General features: G+C 38.9%; 1 protein-coding gene across 5 annotated transcripts in view; it reads left to right on the top strand.

Annotated features, from left to right (window-relative positions):
• The window catches only part of LOC126380765 (activated Cdc42 kinase-like), a 33,119-nt gene extending 18,385 nt beyond the window's left edge, over positions 1-14,734 (top strand). For 3 of the 5 annotated variants that reach the window (XM_050030362.1, XM_050030360.1, XM_050030358.1), the window contains 13 exons: positions 1,144-1,229; positions 1,667-1,774; positions 2,382-2,447; positions 2,991-3,077; positions 5,459-5,499; positions 6,438-6,569; positions 7,083-7,213; positions 8,238-8,293; positions 9,000-9,199; positions 9,279-9,318; positions 9,391-9,820; positions 10,599-10,720; positions 14,533-14,734. In XM_050030362.1, the coding sequence (XP_049886319.1) occupies positions 1,144-1,229; positions 1,667-1,774; positions 2,382-2,447; positions 2,991-3,077; positions 5,459-5,499; positions 6,438-6,569; positions 7,083-7,213; positions 8,238-8,293; positions 9,000-9,199; positions 9,279-9,318; positions 9,391-9,820; positions 10,599-10,720; positions 14,533-14,727 (1,694 nt within the window). In that variant the 3' untranslated portion in view covers positions 14,728-14,734. The remainder of the gene's footprint in view (positions 1-1,143; positions 1,230-1,666; positions 1,775-2,381; positions 2,448-2,990; positions 3,078-5,458; positions 5,500-6,437; positions 6,570-7,082; positions 7,214-8,237; positions 8,294-8,999; positions 9,200-9,278; positions 9,319-9,390; positions 9,821-10,598; positions 10,721-14,532) is intronic. The other 2 variants (XM_050030363.1, XM_050030361.1) reach the window with 1 other exon arrangement.
• Positions 14,735-16,597: the final 1,863 nt, after the last annotated feature.

The raw sequence follows: 16,597 nt of genomic DNA, 5'->3' as shown, positions 1-16,597 counted from the left end.
CTTTTCCTCTCATCAACACTCTCCCCCTCGCATCAAATCGGCACGGCCTTCACGTAGATAGGATCACCAGAACACACTTCTTCTATGATTCAATAAGTGTATTGAAAACACAAGATTCTACTTTTATTTTCATCATTATTAATTTAAGAGCCACGCTCTTGTCGGTGTAGCATTCTTCATTCTTGTCTATCAAAAGCCAATTCTTTCACTTCCTTATAAGACACGACGTTCACCTTCTCTTTAATCTGTTCCATGTAAGCTCTTCTTAGTCTTCCCCTTTCTGTCTTTCCTTGCAGCTTCCCTTCTATGATGTTTTTAATAAATTCGTCGTGTCTTATTAAGTGTCCAATCATCTGTCTTCAATAATTCTCAATATTTGCCTCTTCTCCCTTCCCTTTAATTTTATCTTTTTTCTTTACATTTCGGACTATGGCTGACGAGATACACACATACAGAAACTAAACGCCCGTAATTCCTGATGGGGTCGTTACCGGTAATCAGAAAACAACTTACAGCGATTTTTGATACGAAGTCCGAAGAGGGACATGATGCAGATATGTTAGAAATGACACGATCGGGAAAATAAGTAGCTAAAGTCTAAACGCGTTCTATGGTTTTTATTCGCACACAAATTACAGTAGTATTATTGGAAGATTACAATAGCGAAAAGTCACGGAGTGAACTGAATCCCCCGTCACGAACAAACTGGTCCACAACGTCACTAAGGGGGCAGGGTGTATCATTTCTGGTTGTTCCGTCATTATTTAGCTCCAAGTGCCGGTACACTATCCTTGTCGAAATGAATTATCGCCAACGACGCACATAACTTACAACGCATCCATTAGCTTCTTTGCAGCGGCACATTAATATACATAACACATAAATAATCCTACTGCTGGGGACAGGCCCTCAATCAACCGGAGCATACTCAACCACGCTTCTCCACTGCAGGTTGGTGGATGCATTTGGATTAGTAGCCCGAAATCATCATACTTTTCGGACAAACAGGTGGTTCAGTCTGCAATGTCCTAGCCAAACAAAGGACAGTCTCACAAAGTGTTTATATATATGATATGATATGATATAGTGATTGCCTGATTCTAACAGCGGCGAAGTGTTTTACTCTTGGATTGTCACTTACAGATCCCGAAACGAGAACAAGAAGTCTGAAAAAATTAAGTCACAGGTTAACTTCAGAGCCGACAACTAGTAAAAGTCTGCTAAATAAGGTAAAGACTTCAACTTCTTTGTTCTTCTCTTCTCGTGTCGGACTGACCCCATCAACCCTTGGGTCAGGGTAATTGAGCCGCCAAAGGGTTCTAAAATGGCTCAAGTAACGACTAGATAATATTTAAGTAGCAATCGGGACTGACTGTTGTATCAGCCCTCTGATGCACGAATCATCTTACTTTCGGACAATGGGATGCTCAGCCTGCAATGCCCTAACCTAACTGGGGACCAAAAAGTGATTTTTGTGATATATTCTCACTGAGATTCGAACCTGGGACTTCCGGACCGTGAGCCTAACGCTCGATCACTGAAGCAGAGAGTCCGGACTTCTTTGTGAGAATTTGTTAATACATAATGCAATGCGCTAGCTAGGCATGAGTATCTTAGGACGCTTTTAATAATATGCCTATTCTAAAATATTGTTCACTTTTCAAAGGTTAAATGTGCCACTCTGGGTCGGTCGCACAAGACGGACAACGGACATGGGACTGTGTCGAAAACTGACGAGGTGCACGAGTACCACGAGATATCCGACACTGACACGGTAATATGATTACTTAAAAGATATATAGAAAGAAAGAAACATTTATTATAAAGGGACAGGCCACAGTAACAAAGATGAAACAAAACACGGAATAACGCATAACTTACAATCAAAACACGCAAGAAAAACAACACACACTTCATAACATAGCATCACGCAAAGGCATATGACAGATTCCCTACTATTACATGGGACTTAAACATAGGTGTATCGCCGGTTTCGTCCAATAGGCGCGATATAGAAATCAATCAAAATTTTTTTTATCTCGTCATAGATGATTTAATGAAAGTCAAGATTCTACGAATATTTTTCAGTTTATCTTACAATCCTACAATCTACCACTTCGGAACGAGTTTTGTCTGACGAGTATATGGGTGGTATTAATAAACTAATCTCAGCTTCGAGATTGCTCTCAAAATCATGTCAACGTGACAGTTCTTGTATAAAAACAGGGACTTGAGCATCATCTTAAGAGCTGTCTCAGCTGAGATTAGTTTATAAATATCATTCTAAGAGGCGAAAGAAACTTTTGTCTCCATACCCTTGGAGCTTTAGCCGTTTTATTTTTGCATTTGTCCTAGTATTCTATTAAATATGTATTTTACAGGAAAATACACCAAACGAACATGCGAGGGCGGAGCATTTTGCAATCCCCGACAGTCCTGGCATTCCGGTAAGTCATGTATTTAAAAAAAATATATACCATTTACATTTACTTTTTTTAAAATCCTTCCCATATACATAATGAGGAGCTCGGTGGCGCAGCGGTAAACGCGCTCGGTCTGCGATTGTTGAAGTTAAGCAACTTTCGCAAAGGCTGGTCAGAAAATGGGTGACCACAAAAAAGTTTTCATCTCGAGCTCCTCCGTGCTTCGGAAGGCACGTTAAGCCGTTGGTCCCGGCTGCATTAGCAGTCGTTAATAACCACCAATCCGCACTGGGCCCGCGTGGTGGTTTAAAGCCCGATCTCCCTATCCATCCATAGGGAAGGCCCGTGCCCCAGTAGTGGGGACGTTAATGGGCTGGTGATGGTGATGGTGGATACATAATGTACTAGTCTCTGACGCGCCATAATACCGTGTTTTTTTCCATCTGCTTTAGACAGTAGATATCCCATCAGTCAAAACCAACACTCATTGACTACGTGATAGGTTATTTATTACAGCACAACAGGATTCGAAATATGGGGTCTGATAGCTCGTCTTGTGTATTTCAGAAAAGCTACGGAGACTTCAGTCAGAGCTTACTGGATGAAATAGAGTCTATGTTCCGCAGCCTTGATGGCCGACGTCGTGACGAAGCGGTAAGCAATGATAATGTAAAAACACTTACAATCCGTTCGAGTCTACTTGACATAACTCGGTATTTAATCGTATATTTATCCCAGGCAATACTTAAATTAATAAATCGTATCCACTATGTGAGCGTATGGGTACAGAGTTGACAACTACAATAAAGGCAAACGAGTAAAAAGACGAACGTAAGCGCCTCGCGGAGAAGCGAGTCTAGCCTTTCCAGTGAGTTTTTAAGATCACTCGAACGAAAAAGCAGTAATAAAACAACTTATGTACTCGTAATAACTATTGTCTGTAACTCGAGCGATAACATATCACAGATATAGTCCTCCGCAATCAAAAAAACTATTTATAACCTCTGCACGCGTGCCGTAGTCCTTGCCGCTGTATCCATATCCTGTACGGTCACGAGTACTAATATGTATACACTTTAATAACATGTCACATTAACTTTTTTGACAAATTAATTCTTAAGTCTCATTAAATTTCAAATATGATAGTGCGACAGGGTTCTAGTACCTGATATTACTCATGACGGTCACGAACGAAAATGCCTCGCAAGCAGTGTTTAATTCGTCTTCAATAGACTTACGAGATCTATGATTTATCCACGTAAGTGTTAATTGCACTTAACCCTGTAACGAACTAACAAAAAAAAAAAATAACCATGTTTGGACATAACAAAGTGCAATATTAGTTATTCTCATTCCAGGACTCAATAGAAGACCTAACTTATTACGGAACACACTCGTCCCTTATGCGTTGCGCGTATATTTGATATTTGCTCCACGTTTTATTCAACTTATATTAAACAAATCCTGAGTGTCTATAAAATATTTTTCAAAATTTCCTTTTATTCAGGTGCTAAGCCTGTATTGGATTATAGGTAAGACGTCTCTGCATCAAAATATTCTTGTTTTGTCGTTTGTCGGTAGGCTTAGTTCACCACATCCTTGAATCAGAAATCATAAATATTACTATCAGTTCTACTGTTCATTAAATCACCACATTCGATCGTTCGAGTACATTTACTGTTACGTATTGTCAATCCGATTCATTATTTCATCAGCTATTCTGTTGTATAATAAGCTAGTGGATAAAAATATTTTAGCCTACACCATCAGACAGCACGGCAATATTACTTTGTTCACCAAGGGATCAAGTTACCGATTACAGCTAAGAGCCTTACACGAGTTGGGAATCGTACTTTTTTCCTAGTGATACATAGTGCTTTATACTACACTTACAAGGAAAGTTGCTGATACTTTCTATACTTACTTCATTTCCATATAGAAAATTAATATACTACAAGCCGGTCCGCGGAGATCCGTGTTGCTGACAACAAGAGGCCGATTGTCATTTTCACATTTGTTGTTGTTATTTTCTCTTTTCTGTTTTTTTTAAATACATACAGCCACGTCACGCTATCAGTACCCTAGTAACATTTTGCAAACATAAAATCTTTTGTCTTTTGACATTTCGTATTTATTATTTATAACTAGGTAATGAATGAGGATAAAAACTGCCTATTTCTCCCATCGTGTCGCTACTGTTGAGTGTTCTTAAATTTTGACAGTTGGGCATACTATTTGAATAAACAAATACATTGTTTTGGTTATATTTCTACACTATAACCCTTTGCGCAGCGTTTAACTGCAAAAACATAATGTTATTTTTATTCTCTAAAGATCGGAAAAAAGAAAAACCTATTTTCAAACAAAACTGCCACCTGCGTGCTTTTATCTTCGTAACTCATCCTTCAGACGGGATACACTTCACTTTTCTCCGCAATTTATCGCGAATTTTAGCTGGTTGGAGAAATGTCAAAATGTAGGAACACTCAACAGTGCTGCCGCCTACATTTGAACTTAAATTGTTTATCCTCATTTTCACACACTGTCAAAAAAGGAAGAAGGCACTTTCCGAGTAGGTGTAGTATAAAGGACTCTCTCCCTTTCCTCCACTCCTCTCTATCTTAGGCTATCTCTATCCATGATGTCAAGTGCCACCTCAGAAGATCATTGTGCTTTCAAAGTTCACTAAGTAGTCACCAGAGAAACGCCCAACTGGGCACCCTCAGGCCTGTTGTCTTAAACGTTGTACCGGGTGAGAGCCTTCAGCGCTCCCCATTTGTCTGGCCAAGTAGTTAATGCCATCTGCGGCAAATCTACAATAAGTCACGTAAAAAAAAACCAGAGAAATATGATGCTCTCATGTTTTGTATTACATCTCATTATTAGAATGTAAAGATCGAAAATACTTGGTAGTCTTAATTAGATGCTCATTGCACAACCCATTTATAACCCTTCCTTAGTTTCATAATTACATGTGTAATTTTATTTAATCAGATTTTGTGTAAATCATTTTTTTAAATGTTTCATGTTTTCAGGGTACTTCGGGTAAAAGCATCGAAAATGACAATGCTATGAGGTACGTATGAAATTAATTTTGTTAGTGTCATTGATGTTGATTCCGGTGGACACATCCTATTTTTAGTTATAGCTGGTATTTTCTTAAGACCCGAAAAGACAATATGACTTAAAATAAAATTAATAGGTATCTGCTCGAATTTTTGATTTGAGACTAACACAGCCACGAACGAAAATGTCTCGCAGACACTGCTTATATCGTTTATAATAACATGAATAAACAGTATGTTAGCCAGTGTAGCTTTGTTTGGTAAGGACATTGCAGGCTTGAATCACCTGATTGTCCGAAAAAGTAAGATGATTCCGTGCTTCGGAAGGCACGCTAAGCCGTCGGTCCCGGGCTACTAGCGCAGTCACCTCCACCAACCCGCAGTGGAGCAGCGGTTAATTAAGGGGAGGCCTGTGCCCAGCAGTGGGACGTGTATAGGCTGTTTATGTTATGTACATGAATAAACAGTAATATTACGTATAGAAGAGACATTCTCCACCTCTCACCGGTACCAGCTTGATTCCCTCACCCCTCCCTTGCTACTTTAGTCTATTTAAGTAATCAAAAGTGCGCGCGCACTGACTGTCTCGTTCGCACGCATGGTATAAGGCTGCACACTGCATATGTGTAGTGTCTGTGTAAGGGCGAGATTTTTGTATGGGATGGCTGAGGTGTATTTATAAAAAATAACGATGTCCATAATAAGTTAAATCACACACATATACGTAGTAGCACAAACACAAGAAATTTTAAAAGGCCACGTGGAACGTTTTCTGGCGCCGCTAAATAGGGCTAAAATCTGCCTCATCTAATAATGCCCTCAGGTTACACATTAGTTCTACATTTCACCCTGCGCAACAGGGAAGCGACTCGTTTACATATGATGGCGTGAAAGACCGCATTGTATGATGATGATATGTTACGCACGTTAGTTAAGATGAGTCCGTTAGTTCCAGGTCCCAGACGCTGACCAAGAACGAGCGGAAGAAGGGCTACCACACTGGCACCATGAAGCTGATGTCCGTGCATGATGAGAAGACCCTGGAGACCGCCGTCGCCATGGCCAACGAGATCACTACCAAGTATGTGTATACCATGGAACAGTAGAAACTTGAAAAAATGGTAAAGGGGCGCGAAACGCGCGCTACACAAGTATGAGCGAACACTTCATACTGTAAACTTTACGACGCACGGAGCTCGGAGGAAATATATCTAAAGGTCGTTTTGTGTTGTATAACTATTGTGTCATGATACTGGTTATACAAGCCTCATGCGAGCTCATGAACGTCGGAGTTGAAGCAGTCGCCGTAGCCAAAACCGGCTGGATCACATCATCACGATATAAATCTAGAAATAAATCTGGGCCTCTTGAGGTTGCATTTGCAAAAAATAGTCAAATTTATATAACCGTGTTATAGTGAAAACACATAATAACGGGTTCTTACCACGTTTAAAGTAGGGATATGAGACTCCCGATATTTCGACACTGTTGCAAGTGCCACGATCACGGGATGACTGATGAGATGTGATGTGATGTGTGTGATGTGTTTTAATTATGATAATAACCGCGTAAACTTAAAACAATCGTGTTATAGGTCGATGAATGATCTTGAGAGTGACAACAAGCTGCCCAATTCACCGAGTGAGCGGACTAAGTTCCACTTCAAGTTCCCGTTAGTATCCCTACATCATGGAGCACCTCACGACGCTGAGAAAGATGCCACAGGTAACCATGTTTTGCAGTTATACATCTTCATCATTCTTCTTCTATCGTGTGGGTTGTGAGGTGAACGACCAACCTCATCAACCCTGGTGCCAAGGTTATTATTGACCCGCCAAAGGCCCCTGAAATGGCTCATGTAACGACTACTTACTTACATCAGTAAGTAGTAACCGGGACCAACGGCTTAACGTGCCTTCCGAAGTACGGATCATCTTACTTTTTGGACAATCAGGTGATCAGCCTGTAATGTCCTAAACAAACTGGGGATCACAAAGTGATTTTTGTGATATGTCCCCACCGGGATTCGAACTCCTCCGGATCGTGAGCCCAACGCTCAACCATTGGAACACGGAGGCTGTTATTAAAATGCAGGAGGTCTTCATCATTAAAATGTAGGATAGTCCTGAGTCTTGGACTCCCTGATACAAAACATACCTAACGGTCTCAAAAAGTTCCAGGGATAGTCCCTCAATGCGAATGCTCTTTTAGAAATCTTATACTATACCTTGTTTTTTGTCTCTATCTGTAGTAGTGATGTGCCGGATCGTTAAAAATGTATATCCGCGGATACGGATCTGAATACGGATATTTAGTGTAAAGATCCGCGGATACGGATCTTTATTTTCTTATTCGATATTATTTGATTGGTGTCGGCACCCGCGACCTTGAAAAGATAGTTGACGTCTTCGCTCGCCGCAACGTCAGGCAGGACACGTTTTAACTTGATATTTTATCTTGCTTTCATTATAAAGATCTATCTATCTAAATGTTTGCAATATAAAGGTGCCAAATATTTGATTTTAAAAAATAAAAACAATCTGAACGGAATTTTATAGTTTTTTATTTAATAATTCTACTTAATCACCTGAAAAAGATCCGTAAAAGATCCGCGTGAAAAGTAACGGACACGGATACGGATACGAATTTTTCTTTTATATCGGATATCCGCGGATACGGATACGGATATTCGGAACATCAATAATTTGTAGTACCAATATTGGAATTTCATTTGCATATAATATTACAGGAAAACACGAGCGTCGCAACTTCAGTGAAGAAGCTAACAGTGTGCCTGATATTCAGGTAAACATTACATAACACAAACATCGTAGTATCACGCCTGTATGCGCACCCACTCAGCGCAAGAGCTATGTTTAAATCCCATGTAGTTGGGGGCGAGCCTTTTGCCATCAACCGGGCATAAATCCTGGCAACATGGTATTAATTATCTATGATCTAAATATGAATTCAAACTCAAGAGTCGAATTCATTGGTTTAGACCCGACCCGGAATTCGAGCCCATGACACTACAATGCAAGTCACGCGTTCTAAGAACAGGGCTATCGCGGTTTTCACGTAAATATATCTATAAAATTAAGGGAATTTCTATAACAGTTGCGTAGTGTTTTGTTTCGATTTTACCTTTCATTACCGGATCTGGATGCCATGCACATTAGCCGGTCATTTTATTCTTTATTTTTTATAATAATTAGTGCTTCTATGCTGTTCTGGGGGAAAATAAAAAACATAGAACACGTTCAGCTGCTTGTCCTCCCGGGCATGTCGTAAAATCCGACAGAGGGATTGTGTCCTCAAACATGATGGACTAATGTTATGGGCGATAGGCTGATCCCTTATCACCATATGGTTCATCATATCCAGCTTACGAAATCGTATCAACAGTGGCTGCAAGTTGTCTTTGATTACTTGTGGCTCCGCTCACCCCATTAGGGATTACGGGCGTGAGTTTTTTTTAATAATAATTTAATAATTATTTTGTTTATCCCAGTCAACAATAACAGAAGAGAGTAAGTTAGCGTACACTAGTCTAATCGAGCAGCCGACGCCGTCTTCGTCGCTCATATCGCAGATAGCCACCAGTGCGACAGGGATGCACAAACCTTCCACCATCCCGAAGCCAGCGCCGCGCACCAACGATGCGCGCGCGCACTTCCACTCCCTACAGAAACAACTCTCATACAAATATAGGTAATTTAAATTACAACTTTGTTTTGTGTCAATTAAATTGTCTTGCAGAACGTGTTGATTATTAATTTTACTCTTTCAGATCAACAAACGAGGCTAATGATGAAGGAAATCATGAAGATGTGAGTAATATTAATCAAATATAAACTCTAAACTATGCGTGTGTGTGAATCTAACATATCGAATAATTTCAGTCAAAGAACGAGCTTCCTCTACCACCGAAATCGACCAAACCCAAACTGATAGACAAACCGAGACATATAAGAAAATATCCTCTGAAACTTTCAAACAATTTCACTGCGACGAACAATGAAACGCAGAATCTCCAGAGTGCGCGACCAATCATATACCAGAACACTATTACTTGTCCAATTATAAAGGGGCATCATCAAAATGGGCGCGAGAACAAAATTCTCATACAGGATGAGAAGAATGGCGTGGACGTTTACGATGGGCCTGAGCCGGCGAAGGTTGATACGAACCCTTTCAAAAACATCTCCGGACCGAGTTCCGCGAATCCGTTCAACTGCTACTTGGAGCCGGTGGATTGTGAAGATGATACGCCGGCCACCGACACAGCAGAAGGCGACGAACAGACATTCAAAGAAGGAACTTTAGTCAAAGGTATACAAATCTTGTAACGTAACATAACCTCACGACTATATCGCAATGCTACATGAACTAAGTACCCGCACCTCACCGAGCTTTCTGTTAGACCAACGTGATAGGTGGTGAACCGTATCGCCGTCTATAATGGTCGAGCCAATTGTGTTAGTGAAAACAGCACTACATCAGGAATACAGGCGTGATGCCATTATGTCTTATAATGTTGTTAAATACCTGTGTTACTTGAAAGAAACCGTTTCTAATAAAAAAATAATTATTTTTTATTTTGACGATTTTAAAAAAAAAACGGCATCTCAAACCGTTATATGAATGAACAGTTATGTTTATGTCAAAAAATCATAAAAAATAGTACGATAGCCATCTGTCAGGATATTACGGTTTTTTTGCCGTTTTCGAGATAATCGGATTTTTCATAGTAGCTCCATACAAATTTTTCGTAAAAAAAATACAATTCATCCGCTTTTGCACATAATCAACTCAGGTATCATTTTCCTATATAGTAATAGGTAATAGAAGCTATATCCAGCAAAAAAACCGCCACTTAAAATGTGAACTCCCTGTGTTTATGAAAGCCATTTTTCGATCCATAGTGCATCGCTGCCCGTTTGAGAAGCTAGCCTGTGTACCACCGAACCACAGTAACTCAACTAATGACTTGTAAGGCAACTGTTTATGCAAGAGGTTTCTGTATTCCGACTTGAAACAGCAAGTAAGGTTCAAACTGTGCGGTGCGAAATTAATATTTGTAATTTAACACAATGGCATTTGTCAACAGATTTCACAGACCACGTATCGGTGGAAGACTTACTAGAGTTTGCTGATCAGAAGCCTTGTGGTCGACAGCGCGGCGTCGAGTCCGATGAAGTCAGAATTATGAGTAAAGTCCTCAAACAACAGGTGAGTTGAGTTGAAGCGTGTTTGGTCCCATCCATACATTTTAGATTTAGTCTGCTTCTTGTACTAGCAGATACCGCCACATGCTGATGTATGTGTTACTTTGGCAACATGTATCAATTTAAGATGTTTATATTATAAAAAAATGCTGGTGAAGCGGTTTGGAGAATATTTTTTGGTCCGGAAAAAATGTTTTATGATTAAAGAGAAAAAGTATGTTTTACGATATTTTATATGGCTTATTAATACCTTTGAGTATAAATAGATGGCGTGGCATGCGCAATGTGAATATATATATATATATATATATATATATATATATATATATATATATATATATATATATATATATATATATATATATATATATTATATACGTTCTATTCCACTTAGGAAATAGGTGCCATCTAGTGACGATATTGTAGTATTATTTAATATCGAAAGAAAATATTTGTCATTTTATTCGCGCCATTTCTTTTGACAAGTTTCTTTTTAAATTTAAGTAGGTATATTAATAACATATTTGCAAATACTAAACATGATAATTATAGTAAATCTTTAAATATATAAAAGGAGAAACTGACTGACTGACATATCAACGCACAGTCTAAACGGCTAAACGTAGGCACTTGAAATTTGGAAGGGACGTAGCTTAGGTACCGTAGAGGTGCACTAAGAAAGGAATTCCTTGAATTCCCACGGGAACGGGAATTAGCGGGAAAATCCATTTGTATGAAAAATCTAAACCGCTTAAGTTAGATGCTTGAAATTTTATATGCACTCCCACACACACAAAGATCTCTCTTTTATAACACGCCACGCGGGCAAAAGCTAGTTAATGTATACTAGATTTAATTTAATTACTTAGTTTATCTTGCGATAGATGTACCTTTGACTGCCCCGATTAGGATATAGTCGTGAACTTGTTTATGTGTTTCCACTGCACAAGATGGCGCATGGCTATGATCCGTTGCCTTCCCCATTGGAAAATCCGAGTATAAATTAAAAAAAGCTGCTTTGTCTCTTTAGAAAATAAGACGCGTTTTTCCTCATTTTGCGCACGAAAATACCGTTATCGAATTATGTATGTTATGAATATAATAAACGAGATGAAAATACAATTATACGCGTCAACAATGGTACGTATACATACATAAACTCACGCCTATTTCCCACCGGGGTAAGCAGAGACTATAGAATTCCATTTGCTTCGATCCCGACACACTTTTCTTGCTTCCTCCACATTCATCAATCGCTTCATACGCTCACGCCGGTTCAGAGTAGACCGTACTAACCTTTTCTAAGGACATCTCCAATTTGGTCAATGTAGTACTTTTTGTACGTATTACGGCAGTAATTCTATGAGTGCGGACTTGTAAAGCCCGCGCCGTTCCATCGCCTCCTGGAAAGACCTTCACCATTCTGGCCATAGGCCAAAATAAGGAAGGTGAGCTTGGCTCCCTCATTATCACCAAAGTACCGTTAGGTTGGGCATCGCGCCACTTAGGCCTGCATTGCAAGGTATTTAAGTAATACGTATGCCATACTTTCCAAAATCGCTGCTTTATATATTCGATTGTTTGGCAAAAAATGAGTCTATTTGATGGAATATCTGTGATGTCTCGCTCAAGATAGGAGGCAAGCGGGCTCCCTGCTATAAAGTGACCTGGAGTCTCTATGGAAGATAATAGCATAGGCGGCCTAGAATTCAAAATTGCTTCTATTTGACACAAAACAGTACCATGTTGCCAACACATGTCATATCATCAAAGAAATCAAATAAGCAGTATTATCGTACTATGTAATCTATTATATTACTTACTGACCCTACCCTATAAACAGCCTATATACGCCCCACTGTTGGGCACAGGCCTCCCTTCATTCAACCGAAGGGGGATATGGAAAAATGAAGGTAAATAATTATTTATTTTCAATGAGGGACTTTCCAGGCTTCGTCCCCCAAAACAATATAGATGGCGTTATACAGATTTAACGTGATTTGCAAAAGTTGCTCGGGTTTCATAATAATTCAAAAATATAATGTAATGGCAGAGGAATATATAAAAATAATTGTTGCTTGATACTTGGATCAGATGTGGTATTGAATTATATCGCTACCTATACTGTTTCTCTTTAGTATGATCATAATAATGAGTGGAAGATGTGTTGTGCCTGGGAAAAAAGATAAAAGTCTGTTATCCATGAAATTAGAAGTTTAAACGAAAGCAACTCTGTACGGTCATTTTTATTAATATGTATACACTTTGGTACCATGGCACGTTAACTTTTTTGACAAATTGAACTGTAAGTCTCACTAAATGTCAGATATGTTAGTGCGACAGAGTCCTAAAGTGGGTACATTATATTGCTCATGACTGTACAGCGCCATCTATATTCTTTTTGGGGAACGTAGTACGTTTAATTTGTAACTATGATCACATATAGAGTGAGCGTCACACAAAACAAGGCATTAGGCGTGGCCTTGTGTTTTTGGGGTCACACACAGCTATAAATCAGCAAAAAGCCGTAAAAATGGGGCAGCCTACTTTCGCAGTCGGGTCAGGTGTGCACTCAGTGACCCCGCTTTGACCTAATCGATGCCAACCCAATACGAACTCCGGGCCTGTGTTATACTAAATTTAACGTATTACCTTACACTAATACTCTATACATACGTACAGGGTGTTAGTGACATCGTAGCGAAAACTTTGAGGGATAATACAGACCATGTTTCGGAGTTGATATCAAGTGGAATTTTCCGTCGCAAAAGTATGGTACTGATAATAATTTTAAAAAACAACAAAAGTTTTCAACATCCATACTTATATGGCTACCTGTATGTACTTGTATGGGGTCTAAGTGACATCGTAACGAATACTGAGAGGATGATTCAGCTCATTATTCCGAGTTACTAATATCAAGTGGAGTTTTCTATCGCAAATGTATAGAAATTAAAATAAATAAAAAGACTAAAAAAATCATGAATATCGCGACGGAAACATCCACTTGATATTAACTCAGAATCATGGTCTGAATCATCTCCTCCAGTATTCGTTACGATGTCACTAACACCCTGGATATACAAACTAGTACTACTACGAAAACAAACATTATATTGTACTGAGTTTTGTATTGAGTTGTATTGTAATACAGCCTTCTTTTTAAGAATAGGCTTTATAGGGGGTTAAAATGGCCACATCTAAGTAAGCAATATTGCTATTTGAAATTTGTTTGCATTGCGCACTTACTTTTATATGCGCAAATGTCAAATTGCAACATTGCTTTCTTAGATTAATTGCTTCGATGGGGCCATTTTAACCACTCTGTAAATTATTTTGCAAACCTTTTGTGTGTGCGTCATAAAATTGTTTTTTAATTTTGTTATGTATAATGTTAAGAACCTACTTTTATAATTATTATTCAAAACAATAATTACAAAATCCATTAGACACCGACCTTTTACGCCATTCAGGGTTGGTCGGAAGAGATCCCTTTTAGAGATAAGCTAACTTTTTTATTACATTTTATAGTTAATTTTGTTATGCCTATGCAGTATTAAGCTGATTGCACACAGAGGCGATACTGGGAATTCTGTTAAGCGGAAGGTTGTACAAAAATGCACGGCGCCTATATTTCTGTGTGGTCGAATGCATGCAAATTCAAACATTACAAAAATCAATATCAGTACCGTCTCTGAGTGCATTCAGCCTAAAGGAAAAACGTGATTACTAAAATAAAGTACACTTCTTTAATTTTCAATTAAACGTGTGCCGTTTTAGTGCTTTTGTCGAATTATAAATCTATTTTCTCTCAAGGTTACTCCGGAAGAGTGTTTGGAAGCGCTAGAGCTGAGTGACTGGAACGTCCATCACGCCATCAAGGTGATGCGGGTGAAGATATCCGTGGCCTCGGACGTGGCGCTCGACGCCTGCCACCGCGAACTGCTCAACTCCAAGGGAGACGTGGTCAAGGCTTCCGCGCTCCTCGTCCTCTGCAAACAACCTCAATAAAATATACACAAAATGACTGTCGTTTATTTTACTAATCTCTTATCGTTCGGTTTGAAGTACAGTACAGATAACGTCAATTTTTCATTTGAATTATAAAAGGCATAAACTGCCTTCTACTGCTGAGCACAGGTCTCCCCTCACCTTTTGAAAAGCAAATGTTTACCTAACCACTCAATTGGTTATTCGTCGTCATCATCGTCATCAGCCTATTGCAGTCCACTGCTGGACATAGGCATCTCCCAAGGCGCAACACAAGCCCTATCCTCAACCTTGCGTATCCAAGCGCTTCCAACCAGCTTCTGCGAGTCCTCCCGCCTGGCTTTGGGGTGTAAGGGGGCAGCGTGCTATCATCTAGCTACCCCAAAGGCCAACCTCATATGTACGTGCCGCACCCTGCCGACAAACGAAGTAATCTCTACCGGCCGACTGATGGCGATACAACCTATCTATCATGCTGACTTGAAATCCCACTGGCTGGTGATGGGCAGTAGAGTCATCGGTGTGATGGGTCAGGATCAGGCTTCCAGCGTGGAGATTTAGGGCATTACCTCCATGATACCATCCACAAGGAAACGTTTATTCGTATAACCCTAACATTTAGTAGGTACTAATAAAACGGACTACAATAAGGAGGTATAGCAGATTTACAGGGTGTTAGTGACATCGTAACGAATACTGAAGAGGACGATTCAGACCATGATTCTGAGCTGATATCAAATGGAATTTCCTGTCGGAAAATTCATGAAAATTATTGTTTTTTTTATTATTTTCAGTTCCATACTTTTTCGACGGAAAATTCCACTTGAGATCAACTCAGAAACATGATCTGAATTATCCCTCAAAGTTTTCTTTACGATGTCACTTACCCTGTATATCAGCGTAGGTATAACTTGTTTCTCTCATCAAATAAAGTAATATTGGGGAGGGTAAGGGGTAGATAAGTTAAAAGTACAATGCATGAAGTGCATTAGCCATGTAGGTACCTAATGCCATTTGCGGCAAATCTACAATAAAAAGCAGCCTAAAATTACAGATTGACTATAGTCGCCGTAAGCTGTTATTAATGTCTGAATCAAACTCTTCTCACGTCTACTTCACGTCTTATTCAAAGACACGAGTTTTAAAACATGTATCCGTGGTAGTGTAAGCTGGTAATAATTATTCGTAACGATGTCCGACTGTAGGCACTAAGACTAATAAGTAATATTATCACTCTGCACCGAAGTTACCTAACTGCGTATCATGCTTATCTGTAAACAAGTGCACTGTCTATATGAACTAATTAATTACTTGCAAATTATTCTTGTTACATAATATAATTTATGTTATCATAAGGTTAAGAACAACAGCATTTCTACGTACCTACTAAAAATAAAATAAGCCTTTATGGCTGTTACTTACATTTTAAATCTAATTAAGTACCAATACATTATAAAAATAAACTGAATCTGTTATTTAATCAACTGTATCGGCGAACGGTAGATGATTTGCGACAGCTTGTCTTTCGACAAATGCCTCCTCTAAAGATTTCAAACGCTCCATTGTAAATGTAATTAAGTAAATTATTACTTACATAATCATCATCATCATTGTTAATTACTAACATATTATTATTATATCTAATCAATATTTATCTGTGCTTCACATTGTTAACAATTTTAATCTAATTTTTATTTTTTTTTGTCTTTTCTTCTTTTTCTATCACAGCTGTTAAGGTCGATCATGCTGTACGACACTTTACTGGTTTCACAATCTGGTATAATACTTTATACACTATTAGATGTTATCCTCTATTATGATTGTTAACTGTTGTGCTCGTCTTGTAAATACTTAAATAAATAAATAGATTTCCATCCGGTTCTATCCCTTG

The sequence above is a fragment of the Pectinophora gossypiella genome, chromosome Z (assembly GCF_024362695.1).
Source record: "Pectinophora gossypiella chromosome Z, ilPecGoss1.1, whole genome shotgun sequence".
In the NCBI taxonomy this organism is placed as follows: Eukaryota; Metazoa; Arthropoda; class Insecta; order Lepidoptera; family Gelechiidae; genus Pectinophora; species Pectinophora gossypiella.
The sequence above is the reverse complement of the archived record's forward strand: the minus strand, read 5'-3'. Positions and strand labels throughout refer to the sequence as shown.